The sequence below is a fragment of the Toxoplasma gondii genome, chromosome XI (assembly GCF_000006565.2).
Source record: "Toxoplasma gondii ME49 chromosome XI, whole genome shotgun sequence".
In the NCBI taxonomy this organism is placed as follows: Eukaryota; Apicomplexa; class Conoidasida; order Eucoccidiorida; family Sarcocystidae; genus Toxoplasma; species Toxoplasma gondii.
This window is the reverse complement of record NC_031479.1, coordinates 2184175-2205768: the sequence shown is the minus strand read 5'-3', so window position 1 is coordinate 2205768 and position 21594 is coordinate 2184175. Positions and strand designations below refer to the sequence as shown.

The following is a 21594-nucleotide window of genomic DNA, read 5'->3' as shown; positions in this document are numbered from 1 at the left end:
CACTTCCCGATGAATCCGAAACTGGGAACAGCACCTTAATGGCAGAGACATTTGATAGTCTAAGCATTCTTTCATTAGGTTTTTGCACATTTCGTCAGTCTGTGCGTTGAGTCCCGCGACCAAAGAATCATAAACGGCATCATGACGAAGTACGTATAACTAGCTGGCTTGGTGCGGTACTGAGGTGTGAGAACGTCCTTTTCACAAGAAAATAGGTTTGACATCATTGAGCGGCTCATCGTGAAACTTCGAAAAAAAATCAGTGTTTGTGTGTTCTACCAAGAATTCGACGACGCAGCATGCCTGCACTCGGTGCCGTCAGCAGCCAGAGGAGCCAGTGACCCTCTTGGACTCGCAGGAAAACGATCTTGTTTCCGTTCTAAAATGATATGGAAAACCACTGCGCTTCACTCAGAAGGAAAGCTGTCGAAAAGAAAGCGGTGCTACCACCCGTAGGAAACGAAGCAACCGTGCTGATAGATTCTTTCGGGGGTTGTGCAGAAATAAGGTTGTACCCTTCACTGGTTTCGCCGTGAGCAGAAAAGTACGAACTTTCTTGTCTCCCCGCTCCTGTTCCCTTGAGACAGCGATGAACGGTAAAGAGCCCTTGACAGGTGTGTGTGTGTGTGTGTGTGTATTATGGGTGAAGCAACAGACAAGAAGTAGAAATTTCCTCATACCTAATTGTTCACGAGAACCCGCCTTCCACCGGCTACTGAACAAGCTTCGACACGCTGACACTTATTCGATGCAGAGCACGCCAAGTGAAGAAATCTTGAGGTGAACTTTGGAGAAATGTGGCTTGCAAATAATAGTTGCAGGAGGCACAGGTGAAACTTCATCGTCGCAAAACAATCTTGACCTGGACACCTACTTGACATTTTTGAGGAGTGTCAATTGTAGAAGTAAATGCGTGTGACTCGTGCACAGAGACGAACACATACGACAGATTCATGCTTAAGGATCCGCCAGTGGTGGCTAACTTACATCGGTCAAAATGTACATCGCTAGAACGGCTGCACTGTGAGGACCAATAACCCAGTGTTCTTTCAGGTCGAGCAGGAAAGCACACTTAAGCCAAGAAAGCTTTTTGCCTGCTCGCCTACACGGTCTGCGTAAAGGGCGGGGAAGTTTCCGTACTAACTTTAGTGATGGGAGAAGGTGATATTCGTATCGTTGAGTGATAGGTGTGTTGATTTTGGGGACGCTCGCGTGGGGCTTCTTGCGCAGAAGACATGCAGCCCCCAGTAGCCAGCCCTGGAGACCATTGACTTGGGAACGCCTATCTATGCGGCATTTTGAGGGGGAGGAGCCTTGATTAGCGAAATTCCGGCTAGAACCGAAGGCCCTGTAAGATAAGGGAAAGAACGTCGTCACAAAAAACGTATTTCCAGTCCGTTTATCGTAGCCGCTCGCTTTCTTCCTGCCTTTCTTTTGTCACATCTGCCAGAGGCACGGATAATCTCTCTGCGACGGTCTGCGTGTCTTCCGCCAGCCTTGTGACATTTTCCGACGCCTCTCCTCTTTTTCTCAACTTCTCCACAAAAATTTGTATTTCTCATTGAACCATCCCCTTGCTTTTCTTACCCTGTTCCAACGAACTTCAGTTCAGTCGCTCTTTGCTGCCATTATTCACTGTCTTGCGATATAAGCTGATCCTTTTTTGGGTCGGTTCTTCGTAGATTCCGCGCGTCCCTCCCGTCGCTTGCGTTTCCCCCGCGAGGGAAAAACTGCCGTTTAAGCGCGAATTCCTCTTCTTTTCTGTGTATTTTTTCTCCCAACCGGCGACGACTATGGCGTCCTCGACTCCCACCCAAGTGAACGCGGCAAAGCCGGAGGAGCTGGCAAGTTCCAGCAGCACTCTTTCCCCCATTTCTTCTCCTCCTTCATCGCAAGGAGAGAACGAATCTTTCTTCACTCGCCTCTCCAAAAACCTCTCTTCATACACGCTAGCCTGCAAAAACGTCTCGAACTTTTCAGACTGGATGCAGCTCAACAACAAGTACCTTGGATCGAGCATTCTGTACACAGACGAGATCGGCACCGGACTCATTTTTGGTTACTGCGCAGGCTATGCTGTAAACCGAGCGCTTCGCTTCGGTGCTTTGCTGTGTGGAATCGGATTCATTTCCGTGCAGGTGCGAAAATTCGAATCGTGCAACAGTTAACCGCATCCATGTATCGGCATCTGTATGCTGTGTTCTGACATCGGTACAGCGAGGAGAAAGCACCACGAACGATACGGCAACACCCGACACTCCCTAGCCTCCTGAGGTCTTATCCATGCGTGCATATTCACAGTAAACACATATCTGCGCGGGGGCCACGACGAGACAGGAGCACCGCGAAAGCGCGCAAGGTTTAGCGGTGCTGTTCTTACGGAGATGCCAGGAAGGCGTCTTCGTAATTCGTAGACAGAGTTGTTTTCCTGCTTTGCCGGCTCACCCAAAGATCTGGTAGCGGTGTGGAGTCGAGTAGCACGGCCGAAAGACCCGACGCATGCGCCTGTGTCGCTATCTGCACGCCTGAGAGAATACGCCAGCCTCTTGCATGCCACGTGAGACTCTGCCGTGAGAAATAGAATGCAGACCCCAAACGAATGGCGATTGTGCTTTTGTGGTTGTTTCGATGCGCGGTTTCAGACCCTCAGCCACTACGGCTACATCCGTGTGAACTGGAAGCAGGTGGAAGAGGACCTGATGAAGCCGCTGGACATGAACGGCGACGGAAAGTTTGACCACGAGGACATTACAGTCATCAAAAACTCGTTTATGCGAATGCTGGCACAGGGTCTGCCCTCGACAGCAGGACTGTCTGTTGGCTTGCTGTGTGGCTTGCGCGCGTCCAGGTAGCTTTCCGTGCTCGCTCCGATTGAGAGCGTTCGGAGGGTTATGTTCATTTTTATTTAGCACGGCTTTCCGCGATTGCCTTTGCTTGTGGAGATGAGCAAAGCAGGCTGTCGCGTGGAGGCTAAAGTGCTGTCTTGCGTCCACGCAGTGTAGACACAGGATGAGAGCTCGGGGATTTTTTACCAGTTTAGCAGAGTGCAAATGCCGCTTCGGTGGACCAGAAATTCTGGTGGTAGGGCAGAGACCGCTCAAGCGTCTTGGTTGTTGACTAGGGAAAGGACAGCTGTGCGATACGAATTCGTGGACGGCATCGTGGCAAAGAAATGCGCGTATCCGTCGCCTTTGATATCCGCAAGGAAATGCATGCACAGTGTCTGTGTCTTTATCGACCATTCAAGGTGTCGACGAGTACATTTGCCCAGACACCTCTACTCTACACGCAGACGGTGCCGCTTTTTCTGGTTTCCCTCCGGCGTTCCTCTTGCAGAGGATACCCGGGTTTATCAACCGAGTTTTCGGTGAGATTGTCTCAGCCTTCTTGCCAAATTCTCTGGCCCGTTGTGTTGCTTTTTTCGTGACGTAAGTCTCTCACATGAGTCGCGATGAACAAAGAAGGGATCTTTCCCAATAGAGTCTGCGGGCAGCGCGGTGCGCGCGCGTCCTCCTTTCTCGAACTCTCTCCTCCGCAACGCTATTGTCTTTGATGTACCATCATACGGCCACTAACGAGATCGGTCGCATTCGTTTCTGCTCGTTTGCCGCGTCCTTCTTATACAGCCCTCTCTTTCCGCAGTCGGAGTCGCGCCAAGAGTACGGGGTTCCCAGAGAAGCATCGACGAAGTCTGGTGGCAGTTTTGTACGTTTCGTGTGTATCCGTGGAAGTAGCACATATACGCAAGAGCGACCCTTTGGCAGCGCTATTGTCTAACTCATGCGAAATTCGTAGCCGTTTATTTATCAGGAGCTGCTTGCTGACATTTCCATTAACGCCATCGCGCCGTTAAGAGCTGAATATGCTGACCGTGTCAGTTTCTCTTAGCTGGAAGAGCTCAAATCTTGTGGACTTTCTACACTGAGGTGAAACACCCCTGTCTAATTAAGTACTCATTTGTTCTTCGGTGACGCTTGCCCGAGCGATAATTCAAAGTTGATAGTCGGTTATGTATGTGGTACCTCCCCGGCTAAGCGTCCCCTTTCTTTTAAACGCACTTTCCTTGTCGCCGTTAGTATGATCTCAAAGTACCAGAAGGCAAGCGACGTACGTGAATCTCGGCCCGCAAACTAGGGCAGCGGCAACACAGGGACACACATACAAAAATAAACAGCGGGACATCTTGTTGGCCTTGTTTGGAGTATTTCGTCGCTGAACAAACGCGTCTTAGTTAACTGTCACCACGAAGACATGCATTGTTTCTGGACACATTCGGTGAACTTGCGGAGGACGTACACGTGACGCAAGGTCTTCAGGACGATTTCTCCACTGTTCCCAGCTGTCTGGGCGAGAGGCCGGCAAAATGCTCGCTTTCAGTTTGAGTGTTTCTCTGGAATTTGAGTGTTCGCGACACTGCCGGGCCAGCCCATGATGTGCGCCGTACGAACGCGCGAAAATACTCCTTTGTCTTTGGTCGTCAGAAAACATAAGACGTCTCCGCTGCTATCAGGGCTTATGAAATACTTCTTGTATCCGAGCTCAAACCCCTGCCCCAAACGCTCCCCTACCATGCACATCGAGGCTTGCTGCGTGCATGCGTTGTGCCGATAGACGCGGGAAGGTCGGTTGTCATGGAGGGTGAGAGGGACTTTTTAACCTAGCTCTGAAACGGTCTAGAAGAGGGAACGGAAGCGCGAGCGCTTTCACGTTTTGCATTTTTGTCAATTCACGGCGTTGCTTCAGCGATTCCTCGCGACCCGGCAGGCGAACAACATGCAGCTCGATTCCGCGAGCTTGCTGCCGCCCACATCCGTACGCTCGACGAACCTGTGCTTGCCCCGCTTTTTCGCCCTGTAGGTCGCTGGCAGTTTTCTCCCAGAATCTAGACTCGGAGAATTCTGCTGGGGACAAGCCGGCACAGCTGCTTCAAAACGACATCCGCCTTCCCGGCTTTCGTTCCGGCATCGAGCGGCGCGGAACTCTCTTTTCCACTGTGGTCGATGGAAACCCGCACCCCTTCCTACGGACGGAGAGAGAATTAGGGAGTTTCACGCACGTCGTTTCCTACTAATCTTTAACCCCAGGGCGAAACGACTGCTCAGAGTCTCGTCTGGCTAGCTGTCATCTCAGGTGTACCGACAGCGCGGACGCTTTACACGTTTTAGGCGACAACATGCGTGCGCGTTTTGAGGAGCGCACAGCGAAGGTCGGGTAGGCTTTTTTGTCGCGCGTTTTTCTCTCGGAGTCGCCTTCATAGCGCGTTTCCTTCTGAAGAGAGGGCCGGGACGATGCTCTGTGTGGAGGTTCTGGAGCTGCTGCTCTATTCCTGCCTGCACGAGTATTGCTGCTGCGGCCGCGGGGGCAGCTCGAACTGCGTAGAGAGGGGTTCTCAGGGGAATGATGGCGTAGACTCGGTAATATACGGCGCGGAAGAAGACGGTTGCCCGTGCAAACAGATCCGTAACATTCTTGTGGTGTCTCTGTGTGACGGCGGCATTGTTGCCGCCGCAGTTTCCTCCTCACACACGCGGCCGTTCGCTGCAAAGGCTCTCGCATTTCCTCCGTCGCACTTCTCGCCAACCTGCATGCTCGCCAGCGAGACGAAGGTCACGCAGCAACCTGCAGACGCAGCCGTCTCGCCGCAACCGATGCAGTCGTCTACCCAGCCGCTCCAGATTCCCGGAGAGCGTGAGCATCCCCGACGAGGTCCGATCGAAAGCCAGCACAACGGCGCTCAAACGATCGCCGCGCTTCTGGCCTCCCTCTATGATGAGTTCTTCTATGCACTCAGCGAGCAGCCAACGTTGGGCCGGAGATTCTGCTGCGGAGACGGCATGCGCTGCCCCATACGGTGCCCGCAGCCGCGGGAGCCGAAGCAAGGGAGCGCCGGTCCTAATGGCGAGGAGGCCCAGGAAGAGGATGAGGCAAAACGAAACACTGCGCGGGTAGAGCCCTACACACTTTCTGACTCTGCATTATCCGGCTTTCTGGAGCCCGCAGACGAGCTCCCGGTGCTGGTGGTCTCCCGCGACCGAGACAAAGCAGCGGTCGGGCCCTTCTTTGTTCGCGAGGGCGAACTGCCACCTGAGGAAGAGGCGAAGCGCTTGGCACAACTTCAGAGAGGAAAGGACGCGCGGCGACGAATGGACGAGCATGGCGAGGTGGAACGTACGGGCAGAGGCCAGTCTGCGAGGACCCCAGCTGGGGAGGAAGGGAGAGGGGCGGATTTCGACGCTGCCCTGTCACCTGGAAACAGCGCAGGACTGTCAGAAGGCAAGGTGAGAGGAACTTTTGAAAGGAAAGAGGGGGAAGGAAGGGAAGGCCGACTGGTAGAGGACACATGCATCTCCACAGGAGCGAGCGAGGCGCCGTGCGGAACGATATCTGAGCAGAGTGCTCCGACGTCTCTCAACGCTAGTCAGACAGCCGCTGGGAACCGCGACACCAGTACCAGAAGCTGTCCGGGGACCGAACTCGAACAGGAAGTCGGAGTCGAGGTCCCTCTCGTACTGATCGTTTGGGGAACTGAAAAGGCCCGAGAGGGCTTGCTTCTGCAGACGTACGACCGAGCTCGCAGGCTCCTGAGCAGAAAAATGGTGGGCCTGGCCTGAGGCATGGACGTCGAACACTTCGGAGGCAGCGAAGCCCAAGAGCTTCCCGTCAGGTCCAGTTACACCACAGCCCGCGGGGTTCTACGCGCGAGGCGCTCAGAGTTGCTGCGCGGCGAGTGCGGGTGTGGAGGACTCGAACGCAAGATCCGAAAAAGAGATGCCTCGTGCTTTGTCGCGTCTCTACGCAGTGATGAGAGGAAGGAAGAAGACAGTTTGTCGAGTATAAGTGGTGACGCGCTGTGGCTGATGAGAAACGCAGATCGTTCTGAGTGGGGGGTACCGTTTCCGCTAAAGCCAGCGTTCATTTAGGTCCGAGTACGCGTCTCGGAAGAGCGGTATCTCATTTTGCATCTAGAAAGGGAGAAAACTCCCACACGGCTGGTGAGGCAGGTGCAGCAAGCGTACACACGGTTGTGTTTGCCAAGGTGCGCTGTTTTGGTTCGCATTTTCCTCGCACTGGCACAGTCCTACACAGCTTTTTTTTGCGCACGCTGCAGCCAAGATACCTACGGCATGGGTTCAAGCTTTTGGTCCCCGCCACGGAACACACAGGATGAGCGGCAAGGATATGGTCGTTCACGCGGTTCGACGTTACAGTACCTAGGATACTGAAAATGACCCCAGTTATCAGACACATACAACCAAGCTCTTTATGACTGTTGTTACGTGGGCGGTTCCTTTTTGTCAGTTCTCACCTTGTCCCGTGTCCATTCATGTTTCTTCCAAACTACGCGCTTTCCGCGGTTCTCCCGCTACTCCCCTCTCCGGCAGATTTGCTGTCGAAAACGAATCGTGCACCGCCAAGAAGGAAGTCGAGCACGAGACAGAGGGCCTTCTCAGGGAGCTTTCCTTCTTTCTGCGAAGACGACGCACTTGCGAACCCTTGCGTAACTGTTTTTACCCGCAGACCGAGATTCTGCCACGCAGCGAAGCCTCCCCCCGTGAGATCTGTTTTCCGTTTGTTTTGTTCTTGCTACTGACCGAACTTACTAAGATTCATCTGTTATATTCGAACACTGAATAGCCGAAGGTTAATTCGTCAACATTTCATGACTCGAAATTGAGTCCGTGGATGGGTGACTACTGCGTCCCCCCAGACCCCGCCTGGTGATCAGGGGCTGAAAAATTGGAACAAAACGGGCCCTTTCTGGCCCCGAAACCCGGATTTTCCCACATTTCTCTGTTCCGACTGTCTGCGGAAACAAAACTTCAGTTGTCATCTGATTGGTATTTGCATGCCGTGGACGCATCTTGTGCATCTGCTAGCATTCAGTTTCTAGTTAGAGATGTTTGCAGGACGGGAATATAGGATGTACTCTCCGGATTGCAACGGTACACTGTGTAGACAAAACATTGCGGACCGGCTGCCCGCCAAACGCTCGAGTTTAATGACAAACTTAGGTGAGCTCGGGTGCTCCTACATCCTTTTTTAGACACCTCCTGACCCAAGAAAGGATTCAGAAAAGACCATACTGTAGCAGCATGTACTTTTTCCTTAGACATCTGGAAAAGAAGACAGCCAAAGCGGTGTCCCGTGTGGACAGCAATTCTGGACCCTTGACATTTCTTGTTCTGATATTCTAGTGTAGTTTCTGGGATCCAGTACGCAAACAACTTTACAACAGTATAGGGGCATGATGCAACTTTAGATGGTCACATACAGGTTCAGGGTCTAGTTGATAATCAAGCCTTTCTGCAGGGTAGGGTTTGACACTCTCTTTTACGCAGTTAGTTGTCTGAACGTGGTTCGTTAGTAATAAATAACATAATTTGTAGTAATAGTGATAAATAACTTTCCTCTAATTCAGTATATAAGGAAAAGGGTTCATTTGCCATTATAGTTTATTTTCGACATCGATCATGCTTTAATCTATTACATTCTATAGCTCTACTACAATTCATTCGACTGCTTCCTCGAACTGCTGTCAGAATAAAGAAGCCCCTGTTGCTTCGAAGTGTAGCCTTCTGGTTGCTACAACTAGCGGTACCCGCACAAAACGATAGACTCACCCAAAACGAACAGACACAGGAAACCCTTCAAAAGCTTTCTAGATGTTGCATCCCATTAATGTTTGGTAGTTATGTTGTCCACGTTCCTGCTGCAGTAGATCACTGCGGTCACAAACTTAAACTTTTTGTAAAAATGCTTGTCTGTGGACTGATGCTCTGGTCGCGACAAATATGCAAAACGGCGGACGCCCCTCCAGGGTTTGAAGCGGCGAAGTATTTGCCTCCTTTGGCAAAAGCACGCTATTACCACTTTCAAAGAGAGGACAAGGGATGCGAAAGAAACAAACAGGAAGAGAGAGTCAAATTTAAGAATCTTGGAGAACCAGGGGACAAGGACAAGTGATACACAACCCACAACTGAATCGAGAGAAGGGACATTCGGAAGCGATACACGACGAAGAAGAACGAAAGCGGTAGACATATAGCGACAGAAAGATAGCCGACAGTGATGCGAGCCTCTCTGATGATCAATCAAACAGCTGGTAAAACAAAAAAACCGGCAGACAAACAGAAACCTAGAATATTTTGAGCGAAGGGAAGACGAGCGGAAGGGAACCTGAAAACCATTTGTAGGCTAGTTAAAAAAGCCCCTAGTACACACGGCAAAATGGGGTTTCTCGAAGCGGCTAAAACTGAATTGTAGGCTCAACCTATTCGACAGAAAAAACTGTTGCAGAGTCTCTCTATCTTTCAGCAAAAGCGATACTTAGTAACCGAATACTCCACACAGTGTGGTACACTGACCTGGACGACTTTGTAAAGCTCTACATCTCCGCCTTCTCACCACAATCCCAGACTTCACTGATCCCCAATTCTCCCCGCGAAAAACAGATACAAACAGGTGAACGTAGGACCAGCTAGATAAGACATGGTGAGGAAACACATTTTCTGCAGCCCCGTACAGCTCCACAAACGTTGGGGGACTCCACCTCTCTCAAAGAGCGAGAAATACTGCGAAAAACAGACGACTCCACAAGTTGATTCGCAGTAGGTTTGATCTTTTGTGCCAGCTGATCTAAAACCGCGATGTCTTTTTGTGCCGTGACGACCCGCATGTTTAGCACTACTTCATGCGCGCTTTACACATACTTGTTTATATATGTGCTTTATGTTGGGGATCGAAGACGAAGTCTTTCTTCAGAGCCGGGTAGTCCACATGGAGTGTTTCCGTGCACGTGGCGTGCTAAGAAATCCTAACCTTGGGAGACTGAAAAGAGAGTGTCGCGCAAAAGTGCGAGGAACGGCACGACACCGGAGCACATGCACTCCCGACGTCGCGTCACCACGGACGATTTTACCTAAACCGGCTTTCGCTGTTTCTCTGCTTCTCACCCTCACGTCTCTACCAAGTCGACGACTGTCTCCTTTCTGATTCGATGGTTTGTCTGAGCCTTTTCACCATGAGAGAGTCGGAAAAAGGCGCCAACATGAACCCGCAGAGAAGACACGGTACTAGCTGAACTGCATGCACGCAGAGTGACACGTGTGCGGAACGGAGGAGAGCGAAACTTGAGTTTTCCGAGAAAAAGCACCGTTGGAAAGAAGTGAATCTCCCCGTTTCCAGACCGGATTATGTCTCTACCCTCTTCGTCCAAGAGGGTTCTTTCTCGGCCTCAGTTGCTCTCTCTCGAGTGCCCTCGAGTAACTTTACGCACGCTTTCAACAACTCTCAGCGGAATCGCGTTGTTCATTTCCCTCCACTTTCGTCGCTGCTCTTCGTCTCACGTTCTTCATGGGGAAGGACTGACGCAGAGAGATGGAGATCATGTCTGTGACTTCTTGAAGTCACTTCTGTACCGTCTGCTTTGCCTCGTCACTGGCTCTCAACTCCTCGTCCCGTTCTCGTCAGCCACCTCGTTCTTTTGTCTTTGTTCCTATCTGTGCGAGTCGCTCTCTACGCTTTCTATATATATATATCTACATACTTATATATGCAGATATATGAGGATATAATGCATGCCTAGGGCATACCCACTGTAAAAGGTGAAAAGCTGGACTGCCTCTCGCGAACGAGGTCGGAGCTGCACCTCCACCGAATGCCCAGTCACACATCTGCTTTTCTCTTAATGCACATTGCCATGCTTGCGCGCCTAAGTGATACCTGCATCCACACACTCACCTGTCTGTCATTTTCACCTGTCTGCGTATCTACACCCATTCTTTCGCACCTTCGTCCAACAGTACATACACATACAAGAGCATTTCTTTATCTACCTATATATATATATATATATATATATATACATATGTATATACATATATATTCATATTCTTATATATCTGTTTATACAGGTTCCCACGCATTCTTTTGTGTACGTCTGTGTGTCTGTGAGCCTTCAGTTGGCGTTGTGTGCGTCTCTGAAACGGAACGAGATCGAATCGTTTTTCCTCTGTCTTCGTTTTGCCCTGGCAGCAGCGGCTTCTTCCGCGTTTCTGGAGCAGGCAGCACTGTCTCTGCTGTTCTTCGCCAAGAGGTGAACTTGCTCTGCTTGAAAGAGACAAAATAGAGGGTGTGTTTGCATGCCTGCCGAAGAGTCGCAAAGCAAATTCGTATCGGTGCGAGCACCAGCCCAGGTCCGGCACCAGTCCCGTCGGAAGTACGTACAGCACTGCTCCTGCGCGTATGCGTGAAACAAGCGTTTTGGAAAGACTATGCACAGCACCGAGTCTCCGACCGAAACTCAACGTCGGCTTCGGACTTTCGCTCTCTCGGTGCAGCGAGCTTTGTGTCTGAAAAGGCGCAGGGAACCGCGAGCGAAGGGGGGACGAGAAGGCGGTAAACGGCAACGGCAACGCCAACAGAATGTGTGCTTGACGCATGAAGCCGCGGACTTGAGCCAAGTGCATGCACAGCTTGTCCGAATGCATGCACTTGGCCGTTCCCGCCTCCCGAGACTGCTTCTTCCGTTTGTGGCTTAAACACGCTGCTCGCACGGTCTCTGCCACGATGGCGGTTCAAGCATCCGACTGTTCCCCTCGGTCTCTCTCGTCGTTTTCCTCCTCGTCTTCGTGCTCTTCACCTTCTTCGTCTTCCTCTTCCCCCTCGTCCCGCTCTTCTTCCTCATCTCCCTCTTCTCTTTCTTCGCGCTACTCGTCCTCCTCTTCGCCTTCGCCTCCTGCGGCACCAGCGTCCGCATGCCGCCGTCTACATGCGTTGTCGGTCGTCGCTCAAAGCCAGCGACACCGAGCTCTGGCCTCCCGCCAGTGTCCGTCCCTCGCGCCGTCTGCGTCTTCCCCTTCTTCTCTTTGTGGTCTTCTTCAGGGGGGCTACGGAGATCCTGGAGCGAGTCCTGAGCATCTGCGTGCTCAGACTGCTCGGCTGCTGCCTCGGCCGCAGTCGCTGCTGCTCAGTCAAAGGACAGCCGTGAGAAGACCGGCGGCCTTCCCGCCACCATCGTCCGTTCCTTCGTTTGCTTTTCCGCTTCCTGCGTCTGCTTGTCCGAGACCTGCTGATCAGCTTTCGTCTTCATCTTCTTCGTCAGCTTCCTTCTCGCATCTCTCTCCACGTCCAGGCTCCCAGGACGCCCTCGTGGGTCGCGGCAAACTCCGCGTAGAGGGAGAAAGCGTTCGTGAACCGCTACGGAGGGAGGGAGAGAGCGAAGGAGACAGGGGACGAGAAGGCGAAGGAGAGAGAGACGAGATTCATCTGGAAGACTCCTTGCGTGTCAGGCCTTCCGACGCAGAGGTCCGTGTGGGGAGGAAACGAGAGAGAGGACGCGCGGGAGAGAGAAGAGCGGGGAGATCCAGTTTCACTCGGAGCCGGAGAAAAGCGAGAAGCACCAAATGTGAAGTTCCGCAAGAGACAGTTGCGCAAACGAGCGTTTGCGCGCCAGATAACAGCGACCGACCAGCACAGAACGAACAAACGCTGCATGCACGAAACAACCCAGGCCTGCCTCTCACATCTGTTGCCTCATCTCCACCCGGTCTTCCTGTTGCTTCATCGATATCTTCTCGCTCTTCTTCTTCCTCCTCTTCTTCGTCTTCTTCTTCGTGTGCCTCTGAAGCCGAGAGGGAGAAGACGCCGGGGACTGGATGGAGCAAGTCAGGGAAACGTCCTTTGTGTGAGCGAACGGACTCTATTGTGTCTGCAAAAAAAGCGAAGGCAGCCTCGCAGAAGAGGTGGAAACACAGAGCCAAAGCATCGAGGGAACTCATCTCGGCTGCGAACCTCTGTTGGGACGACAGCCCGACCATGCAGAGCGACGGACGCGTCTCTGCGGTTTCTTCTTCTCTGAATCCTCCTGTCTCCCCTCCGGCTTCTGTGGGCGCAGCGAGAGAAGGACGAGGTCCACACTCCGCGGTTGCCGACGCAAGCACGGAGTCGATGCATTCAGAAACTCGAACGGAGCAAAGTCGCTCCACACCCTGCGTTTGTGTGGCGACACTGGAGGCCCCGCCCCAGGCTCCCGGCGGCACACGAGAGAGGCAGAGGCAAAGGGCGAGCGGAAGGCCTGAAGAAGAGAGACAGGAGGGGAACGAGGAGAAGAAAGATAACGACGAGGAGCAGGGAGGGAGGAACGAGGAGGGAGAAAGGAAAGACTGTGAAGAAGGGAGAGAAGAGACGAGACCAGGTAGAGAGAAGAAGCAAAAAGTGAACGATGAGGAGAAAGAACGGAGAGAGGAGACCCAGAGGGAAAAGAAGAACCCAATGCCAGGAATCGGACGGCAAGGAGACAAAGATGCGCAGGAGACACGGGGAGAAGGCGAGAAGTCGGCTGAAGAACGAGACGTTTCCTCGCGAGAACCTGACGCGTCGCATGCGTCGAAGCGACCAGAGAAAAGAGATGTTTCCCCTTCTGCGTCTGCGCCTGTGCGACCGCCTTCACTGAGAGACGTGATTCGCCTGGTTGCGGCACCACATCGTCTGCGGATGTTGATCGAGGGCGAAACATGGCGAGACAGAAAAGGGAAGAAAGCGAATCCACTCGAAGAGACCGAAGAAGATAGATTCGACTGTCTGTGTTGTTCCGAGATCTGTGCTCGCTGCGCCTCCGCCGCCAGCGCCGCGCGACAGCTCTTCCCGTGGCGCGCCGTCCTCGCAACTCGGAAGGAGGAGCCTTCTTCACTCTCTGCGTCTGCGGGGTCGAAGCGAAGAGAAGAAGAAAACGCGTTCTTCGACGAGACAGAGCGAGAAGGAGACGAGAGCCTCGTGCCTCCGGAAGACTGGTACACGATTGAGCAACTAAGGAGGTGCGACCGCGGGAACAAGTTTTTCTTTCTGCGGGTGCCGCCTGATATCACGGCGCAGACGGCCGAGATGCTCGCCGAGGTCCTGCTCACAGACGAAGGCGCCTTCGACATCCTCGTTCCTTTGCAGGAGACGCAGGGCACACACGAGGTTTCAGAACCTTCTTCCTTCCCAGCTCTCTTGGCCTCGTCGGAGAAGCGAGATTCCTGGTCGTCTGTATCCTCGTTTCGCGAACAGGGTGGAAGCGCGAAAGGCGCTGACTCTTCGGGGCTCATGCAGAGCGAGCATGAAGAGGCCGCTGACATCCCAGGCTCCTTCAGGGAGACATCACGACACACCCAAGCGATGGAGACAAATGGCGAGAGAGAAGGAACCCACACTTGCATGCATGTGGAGGGCGACAGACCTGGTGCCAATCCGCACGAGGCGGACGCCCTTTTTTCGCTGCAAGAAATAGGAAAAACAGAGAACTGCGGAGACGGAGAGCTGATGTTGGAAGGGGCGCTTCGGAGAAGGGAGTTCAACGAAGGCCGTTTGGGGAAGAGCGCGTTCAAAGAAGGCGGCTTAGCGGACTCCCAAGGCACTGAGGGAGCGGCGAAACACTCAGAAACCGAGGCCTGGAGTTTCAAGGAGGGGACGCATGCACGAGAGACCGAAGGGCCAAACCGCGGGGGGGGCACACCGGGAGAAGCCGGGGCGCGGCTAAAGAGAAGTCGACAAGACGAGAGGACAGAGAGCAGCGAGAGCTTTTGTGAAGGAAGGAGAACCGCACTTCGAATTAAGGAAGAAGGTGGAAGGAGACAGGAAGAAGAGACACATGCGGAATCCAAAGAAAAAGGCTGTCAGCTTCCTGTGACGGACGAGCCTCGGCTTCGCAGTCTTCTGGTCTCGGACCGCGCCTGTGCCGTCCAGCGTCGCCTCGAGGACGCCCTAAAGCGTCTCCAGTCTTTCTTCGCTGAAGAAAAACTGACTGAATGCGCGGCGAGCGAAGCTGAGTGCCTTGGTCTGGGTTTTGAACGAGGAGAACACGAAGAGCGAGGAGACAAGGAGAGCAAAGGGTGTCCTTTCTGTGAGACACAGGCCGAAGGGGGCTTTCCGAGAATGCCAAGAAGGCCTTCTGGCGGCTGCGCGTCTCAGTGGGAAGGCAACGGAGAGGAGGGTGGAGGGATAGATGAAAGACCAACGAACTACGGACAACTGGAAAAAGTCGAAGAGCACTGGCAACATCGTCTTGGGGTAAACGTGAGGGATATGAGGAACCAGAGGGCGCGACACGGAAAAGAAGAAGACCGGCGGGAAAACAAAGAAACAGATATTTCAGGAGACAGCGACGCTCTGTGGCTGCTCCATCGTCTTTGCCATGCAGATCCCACGAGTCCACAGACGTCTTCGGATCTCTCTTCTTCACCTGCATCCCCTTCTTCTTCATCATGTGTGGCTTCTTCGCGTTTGCCGTCATCTGCTTCATCTTTTTCAATTTCGCCTCTCTCTTCTTGTCCAGCAAACGCCGAGCAACCGGTCACGAAGAGAAGCCGCCAGTGGCCTTCTGCGCCTCTGCTTCCAATCCGCCTCAACGAGGACGTGGGCGAAGGGCGAAAAAACGAACTCTTTGCAGAGCTTCTTCTCCGAGTATACGGCGGTGCCTGGAAACAGTCGCTTTTCAACAGGTGCCCTTCCCTCTCAAGCTCACATTCGTCTTCTTCTTTTTCGTCTTCTTCTCTCCGTGGTCGGTGCTCGGCGCCGCTTCAGCGACTGGCTGTCGAGAGGCTGCTGGCTGTCGAGGAGGCGCTGCACCTCTTGCCCACACCTCGTACTTCTGGAGCCGCTGCGGCGTTGTGGCGAGAAGAGCCAGTGAAGAGAGCGAGGCGAAGCGCCGTCCTCGTCGAGCCCCTACAGGGCTCCGTCTGCCTCGTTGATCCGTACTTCCATATGAGTCAGTGTTCCGTCCTTTATCGGAAGTACAGCACGCCTCTCTCCTCGCTCGCTTCCGAGAACTTTGGAGCTCCACAAGCGACAGAGCCAGCAGCCCTAGCTTCTGCTTCTCCTTGTGTGGCATCTGAGGATTCAAGCAGCCTTTGTGCATCACAAGGCGTTGGGAGAGGCGGGAGAGGTAGAGGACGAGGCCGGGGACGAGCGCGAAGGGGAACGTCCAGTCGGCGAGGAGAGAGCAGAGCGGTGAGTGAAGCGCCCGAGGCTGAGCAAAGGGGCGTCAGGGGGGAGGACGGAAGCCGCGAGAAAGCAGAAGAGACGGGAGAGGTTGAGCGGACTGTCGCTTCCACAGGAGTCAAGGACGCGCAGAAAAACAAGGGTGAACAAGGTGAAACAAACGCACATCTCCCAGCTCTGCTTGCGCCGCCTCGCACGCTCTTCCGCGGATTTTTAGTCAACGTAAGTCCATGCGACTTGAATTGCACCAGTCTGAAGGTGAAAGAGCACCAATACCACACTGTGCTGCTGAAGAGAGCAGTACGAGCTGTAAACTAAAGACTCGTCAGGTCAAACTGAGGAGTCGAGACGGCGCAAGCTGTCAGTGGTTGTGTAGACCTCGAGTGTCTTTTTTAACTGAAAGTTTGCAGATTCCTTTATTCGAAATGTCTTTACATGGTGTTTCCACTTCGAAAATCGACTTTTCAGTTCCTACGGAAATTGGCTTTGTTTCCCGGACCCAAGGTCTAGTGTGGTAGTTGTGAAAAGCGTCGTAGAAAGAGAAGCCACGGTTACGGTCAATAATTCGTAATCGCGGTTAAACTATGGAACAGTCGAGAATTATCCGTACACTCCAGGTGTAAAGAGTGTTGATTTAGTCACTAAACGGGTGCCAGGCGAACAAGAATTTGCTCCGCTGTATTCCGTACAGACTAACAATAGGAAGGAGACTGTCAAAGCGAGTGTCAGTCTCTGAGGTTCGATAATGGCTCTGTTTACTCGACATCGATTATGCCAACCAGTGTGAACACAAAAGGCCATCGAATATAACGGCAGGCTCCTCAATGTCGTGGCACAAGCAGTGAACAAAGGACCCCAGACGAATCGATTTGGAGTCCCTACAAACATCCCTTTGCTCTCGAAGATAAATCGACGTGCAGTTGCTTCTTTGGAGCACTAGGGAAGAATGTAAAAACAGAATCGAGAGCTTGTTCCAGTGTGGCTTTTACGAACTGCAGAGCTTTTGAAGCGGCACATTTGAAGACGAGGGAGCGACCCAGAGTGAATAGGAAAAAAAAGATTGGGAGAAAACAAACAAGAGAAAGGGACAGAGAAGGATTCAATGGGGTCGCTTTGCACAGGAGACCAGCTTTCGCGGGGGAGGGGGGGGGAAAGGAGATACTCGAGAGAGACGCACATGTCTTTGCCGAAAGAGCTCTTTCAAAAGCGTGGCATCGAGCATTCACCTACTCGCCTCTCTGAATGGATTTACAAGTTCAGGAATATTGACTTACCTGGGTCTCTCTACGCATATAAATTGTCCATGTATATATATCTGTGCTCATTCACACAATTGGCCGTGGGCTACAAGTTTGGATGTATTTTCACAGTTGAATATATTTTGACGTAGACACGTCGAGCTTCGTTCTCTCTGCCGTAGAGACCAGACCTAAATTGCGGACTCTCCTTCCCCGCGTACAAGCCACTTGTGCTTCTTCTGGGATGTGCGTCCTGGTAATGAGTTCCTGAACGCACAACGGAATGAAAAAAGTTGGCCTATCTGTCTCTCTTCGCTCACTCGTTTCTCTTTGCAGCACGACGGGACGCTCCCCCAGAATTTGGCCTCTCAGCTGCTTCGCAATCGCGAGGCATCACGCGAGGATCAGCGGCGCCAGCAGGGTAAATCTCTTTCTTCGACTTTCTCCGGTTTCGAGAAATCCCAGACAACTGCTTGTTCGCTGTCTGTGAACGGGCTGTGAAGGGTCGAGGCACTTGCTCGGTTTTCTTCTCTTCCTTTCTTAGAAGGCAAACAAGAGTTCTTTACCGTCTTGGTCACGAGCGAGAGGGGAGTCTTTGGTGAGAGAGGTGACCTGGATCGTTGAGCAAACTGCCCTGAACACAGCGAGGCTCCTTAGAGACGCAGAGAGGCTGAGGAAAAAAGGGGAGACAGTGCCGTTTTTGTTGCTCTCTCCGGTGATTCTCTGCACGTTCTATCCGCACGGTGGGATGCTCTGGGATCTTCTGGGGTCTCTGCGTCTCTTTTCGACAGTGCGCAACAGATCCGTGGAGACTGCTTGCATCTGTGGTCGCTGCCGTGTTTCTTTGACGTCTCCTTTTCTCGGTTGCAGCCTTTCTCGAGGCCGAGGCCGTGGAATGGCCCTCGGTCCCTGCGCCACACCGCTTTCCAAATCGGCGGCGAAGACGCTACGAACTCGCGATCGCCGCCAAAAGAGTCAAGCTGCAAAAGTCACGCATTCACGGGTACCTTGTTCAGGCGAAACTTTACATAGTGGAACCGATTCATACATACAATATCTGTTTTCGTAGCTAGAGAGAAATCCAGATTCTATAGGCATCCAGACACGTAGGTTTAGATACATGCAGAGGATATATGGATGTATGTCTATGAATGCATATGTAGTTATATTCGTGTATAGTTTTGTGTAGGCTTGCGCAGTTATGAATATACGGCTACATCTATACATGTATGCCCTAGTGTGTGTGTGTGTGCGTGAAATGAGTGCATGCATGCGCGTGAGACTTGCTCGCCTTCAACGAGTGTCGTGCACAGTCGCGTTTGTTTCCTCCTCTCTTCTGCGCATTTCTTCAAACGCTTTGCACAAAGGAAAACAAGCACTTGTTCTCACTGTCAGCTCGCGGTCTTTCTCTCCTTCTGTGTATCTCTCCTGTTTCTCGCACACTATTCTGGCTCATGCTATTTTCTCTCCACTTCCCCCCCCCCCTCTCTCTCTCTCTCTCTCTCTCTCTGTGTCTCTCGTTCTCTCTTCCTCCCTTTCGTCCTCTCTGTCTCCTGTTCTCCTCTTTCTCCTGTTGCCTGTAGTTGTTTCCTCTTTGTTTCTCTTTCTTTCTGTCTCTTGCGCGCGTTTTTCAGGTACGGAGTTTACGCGGTGGACTGGATAAAGGCCGGGGAGACAATCATGGAATACGTCGGCCAGGCGTACGCTTTCAAGCAGCGCAAAGGCGGCCTGGACGGCGAAGAGCCGAACCTCGCCGAAATCAGGTATATCATCCACACCATCCATTTCAACAGTTCCGCCATCCGTTCTTCGTTCTTTTCATTGTTAAACATTCTATACGTATTTATCGTATTTTGTTTGTACTCATGTGTGCATGTATGATATCTGCTTCCGTCTTCCTGATGTGTGCGGGTCCTGACCTAAATGTATACAGGCCCTCAAGACCACATGTCCACGCATATATATATATATATATATATATATATATATATATATGTTTGAGTGTACCCAGATGACGTAGCCCTATATATTGTTCCTGATTTGTTTTTGTGGTAATCTCTCTCTCTATACTCATAGTCTAGGACCATATTATAAGTGTATACATGCCTCTCTCAGAACATAGGAGTTGGATTCTTATATGTATGCATATATTAAAAATGTATCTATATATATATATATATATATATGGCATAGCCTTATCGTCTTTGGATTTATGTGTTCTCTTATATATATGCGTATAATTCCAGATATTCTAGGATCATGTGTATAGATAAAGATGTGCGTAGATTCGGATAGCGTTGATACCGTTTTGACAGAGGCTTCGCCTTCCTGTACGAGGACTGAGGCTCCTCGCCACCGAATGGACCTGCGAGAGCGCGGGAATCATAGAAGAGTTTAAAGGCAGAGAACTAAGGGGACTCTTCCATCTAGCGCCGCCACATGCGCAAAGTCGTTGCCGTGCCATCGATTCATTTCTTTGCACCACCTATATATATATATATATATGTATATATGTATATATATATATGTATATATATATATATATTCGCAGGACGTATGTCGCTCTCTGCGTTTCTATCATCATGTTCACTCTTATATTTTTCCTTTTGTCTTCGCGTGTCGCCATCTCTCTTCTTCTCTTTCTCTCTTTCTGTTCCTTCCTCCGTTTCGCCTTTTCTCTGTTTCTCTGTTTCTCCTTCTCCTCCTCTCCCGCTTCTCGCGCTCTCTGTCTTTTGCATGCGACAGAAGGAGTCGCTGGACACGGGTCCCGTTGCTTTTATTTTCCGGTGTGCCGCGCTGCCTTCTGCTTCAGAGAAGCGCGTTACGACTGGCAGCATGGGAACTGTTACATTTTCTCTCTTGAGGCGGACAAGAGCCAGGCAGAAGGCAACGTAGCGTGCACAAAGACGAAGTTTGTCGACGCGACAGACAGCGGCAACCTCGCCAGGTGAGGCGTTTTTCGTGGAGAGAGGAAGCGTTTGGAAACAGCGTAACACAGGACGGAGGACTCCATGCGAGAAGCTTCGCGGTGCTGCCGCTCTCTCGCGTTGCCGCTGTACAGGCACCCGAAAGGTTGAAGAAGCCTTGTGTGAAACAGACGTGCTTTCCGCTGTCTCGTTTTCCCCTTGTGCTTTTTGGCTGTCCTTTCCTTGCTACACACGCTTTGTTTGCTGTTCTTTCTCCTCTTCCCGTTTGGCGCTCGGCTTTCGAAGATTTCGCGTGTCTTTGTAATACGCTTTTGCTGGCTTTCAATGTCTCCAGGTACATCAACCACAGCTGCGAGCCGAACTGCGAGTCTGTCAGGATGCCGCACAACGCTGTTGCGATCGTCGCCCTCCGGGACTTGCTCCCAGGAGAAGAACTGTTTTACGACTACCAGTGAGTTCGGTTTCTTCTCACTCTGCTCTCTTAACCGGCTCGGTGATGTGCTCCTCTTTCCTCCTCTTCTTTCCAGTCTTTGGCGTCTTTCTCCGTTCCTCTCCCTCGTCTGGCAGCCTTCCCTGTTGCCTGGTCCTCAACTCTGACTTCCTCGACCTCGTGGTGGTTTCGTCTCATCTTACGCCAAACACTTCCGGATGCTGTCTCTCCCTCAGCCCATACTTTCCGCTCTTTTCTGTCACTTTTCCCCCTCGTATTTCTCGGCCGTTCTGTTTGTGTCGACTTCCTCGTGTCTCGGCAGCCTTCGCGTCCCCGGTTCTCGCCTCCTCGCCACACCTCGTTACCTGCGTGCTCCGCGTTCCCCCGCGCGTCTGTCGCGCGTCTGTCGCCCGTCTCTGCCGTGGCTTCTCGCTCCCCTGGAGTGCGTTTCCCCTTCCCCCTTTTGCTCCGTGTGAGATTTGCCCTGTCCTCCGACATCCCAATCTGTTGTTTTCGCGTTGCGGTCTGCAGCTTCTCGGACAAGTCGAAAGAAGTCTGTCTGTGTGGAGCGCGAACCTGCACGGGGAACATGTGAAGGAAGAACTCGCGCCGAGGTCGGGAAAGAGAAGGAATCAACGGAACGACTGTGGAGTCAAAACCGAACACGAGAGAGAGACTTCGGCGGAAGAAGAGAGCGAGAGAGGAGAAGAAGAGAGCGAGAGAGGAGAAGAAGTGAGCGAGGGAGGAGAAGAAGAGAGCGAGGGAGGAGAAGAAGAGAGCGAGGGAGGAGAAGAGAGCGAGGGAGGAGAAGAAGAGAGCAAGAGAGGAGAAGAAGAGAGCGAGAGAGGAGAAGAAGAGACCAGGATCCGTGTGTCCTGCTCTTTCGCGTCTGGCCTCGACTCGGTTCATTGTCGTTCACAGTGACGGGCACCGAAAGAAGGAAACTGCGTCCGTAACACTGAAGAACGTTCCTCGCTTGAGTGCCTCACCCCTCCCACAAGCCAGAGTGCAGACAGCGCAG

At 52.3% G+C, this 21594-nt stretch overlaps 3 protein-coding genes across 3 annotated transcripts; all 3 read left to right on the top strand.

Moving 5' to 3' along the window:
• The first annotated feature begins 1262 nt into the window (after window positions 1-1262).
• On the top strand, window positions 1263-4428 carry TGME49_311680 (FUN14 family protein). The gene is made up of 2 exons (XM_002364359.2): window positions 1263-2138; window positions 2643-4428. Exons 1-2 carry the CDS (start codon window positions 1794-1796, stop codon window positions 2850-2852), a joined length of 555 nt encoding a protein of 184 aa, XP_002364400.1. The 5' UTR covers window positions 1263-1793; the 3' UTR covers window positions 2853-4428.
• A 301-nt stretch (window positions 4429-4729) lies between these two features.
• TSA1 (transmembrane surface antigen TSA1) lies at window positions 4730-7550 on the top strand. The gene has a single exon (XM_002364358.2). It carries the CDS (start codon window positions 5289-5291, stop codon window positions 6609-6611), a length of 1323 nt encoding a protein of 440 aa, XP_002364399.1. The 5' UTR covers window positions 4730-5288; the 3' UTR covers window positions 6612-7550.
• Window positions 7551-10055: 2505 nt separating this feature from the next.
• TGME49_311660 (histone lysine methyltransferase, SET, putative) lies at window positions 10056-21522 on the top strand. The gene is made up of 7 exons (XM_018782684.1): window positions 10056-16200; window positions 17553-17637; window positions 18087-18219; window positions 18851-18979; window positions 20029-20163; window positions 20478-20594; window positions 21105-21522. The coding sequence occupies exons 1-7, from the start codon at window positions 11467-11469 to the stop codon at window positions 21166-21168; spliced, it is 5397 nt and encodes a 1798-aa protein (XP_018635509.1). The 5' UTR covers window positions 10056-11466; the 3' UTR covers window positions 21169-21522.
• Window positions 21523-21594: the final 72 nt, after the last annotated feature.

Excerpts from the sequence above, each read along its gene's own strand:
- TSA1 (XM_002364358.2), top strand. The coding sequence starts at position 5,289 with ATGCTCTGTGTGGAGGTTCTGGAGCTGCTGCTCTATTCCTGCCTGCAC.
- TGME49_311660 (XM_018782684.1), top strand. The coding sequence starts at position 11,467 with ATGCACAGCTTGTCCGAATGCATGCACTTGGCCGTTCCCGCCTCCCGA. Across the intron at positions 18,220-18,850 it reads CAAAAGTCACGCATTCACGG|GTACGGAGTTTACGCGGTGG; the intron begins GTACCTTGTTCA and ends CGCGTTTTTCAG. Across the intron at positions 20,164-20,477 it reads GACAGCGGCAACCTCGCCAG|GTACATCAACCACAGCTGCG; the intron begins GTGAGGCGTTTT and ends CAATGTCTCCAG.
- TGME49_311680 (XM_002364359.2), top strand. The coding sequence starts at position 1,794 with ATGGCGTCCTCGACTCCCACCCAAGTGAACGCGGCAAAGCCGGAGGAG. Across the intron at positions 2,139-2,642 it reads TCGGATTCATTTCCGTGCAG|ACCCTCAGCCACTACGGCTA; the intron begins GTGCGAAAATTC and ends GCGCGGTTTCAG.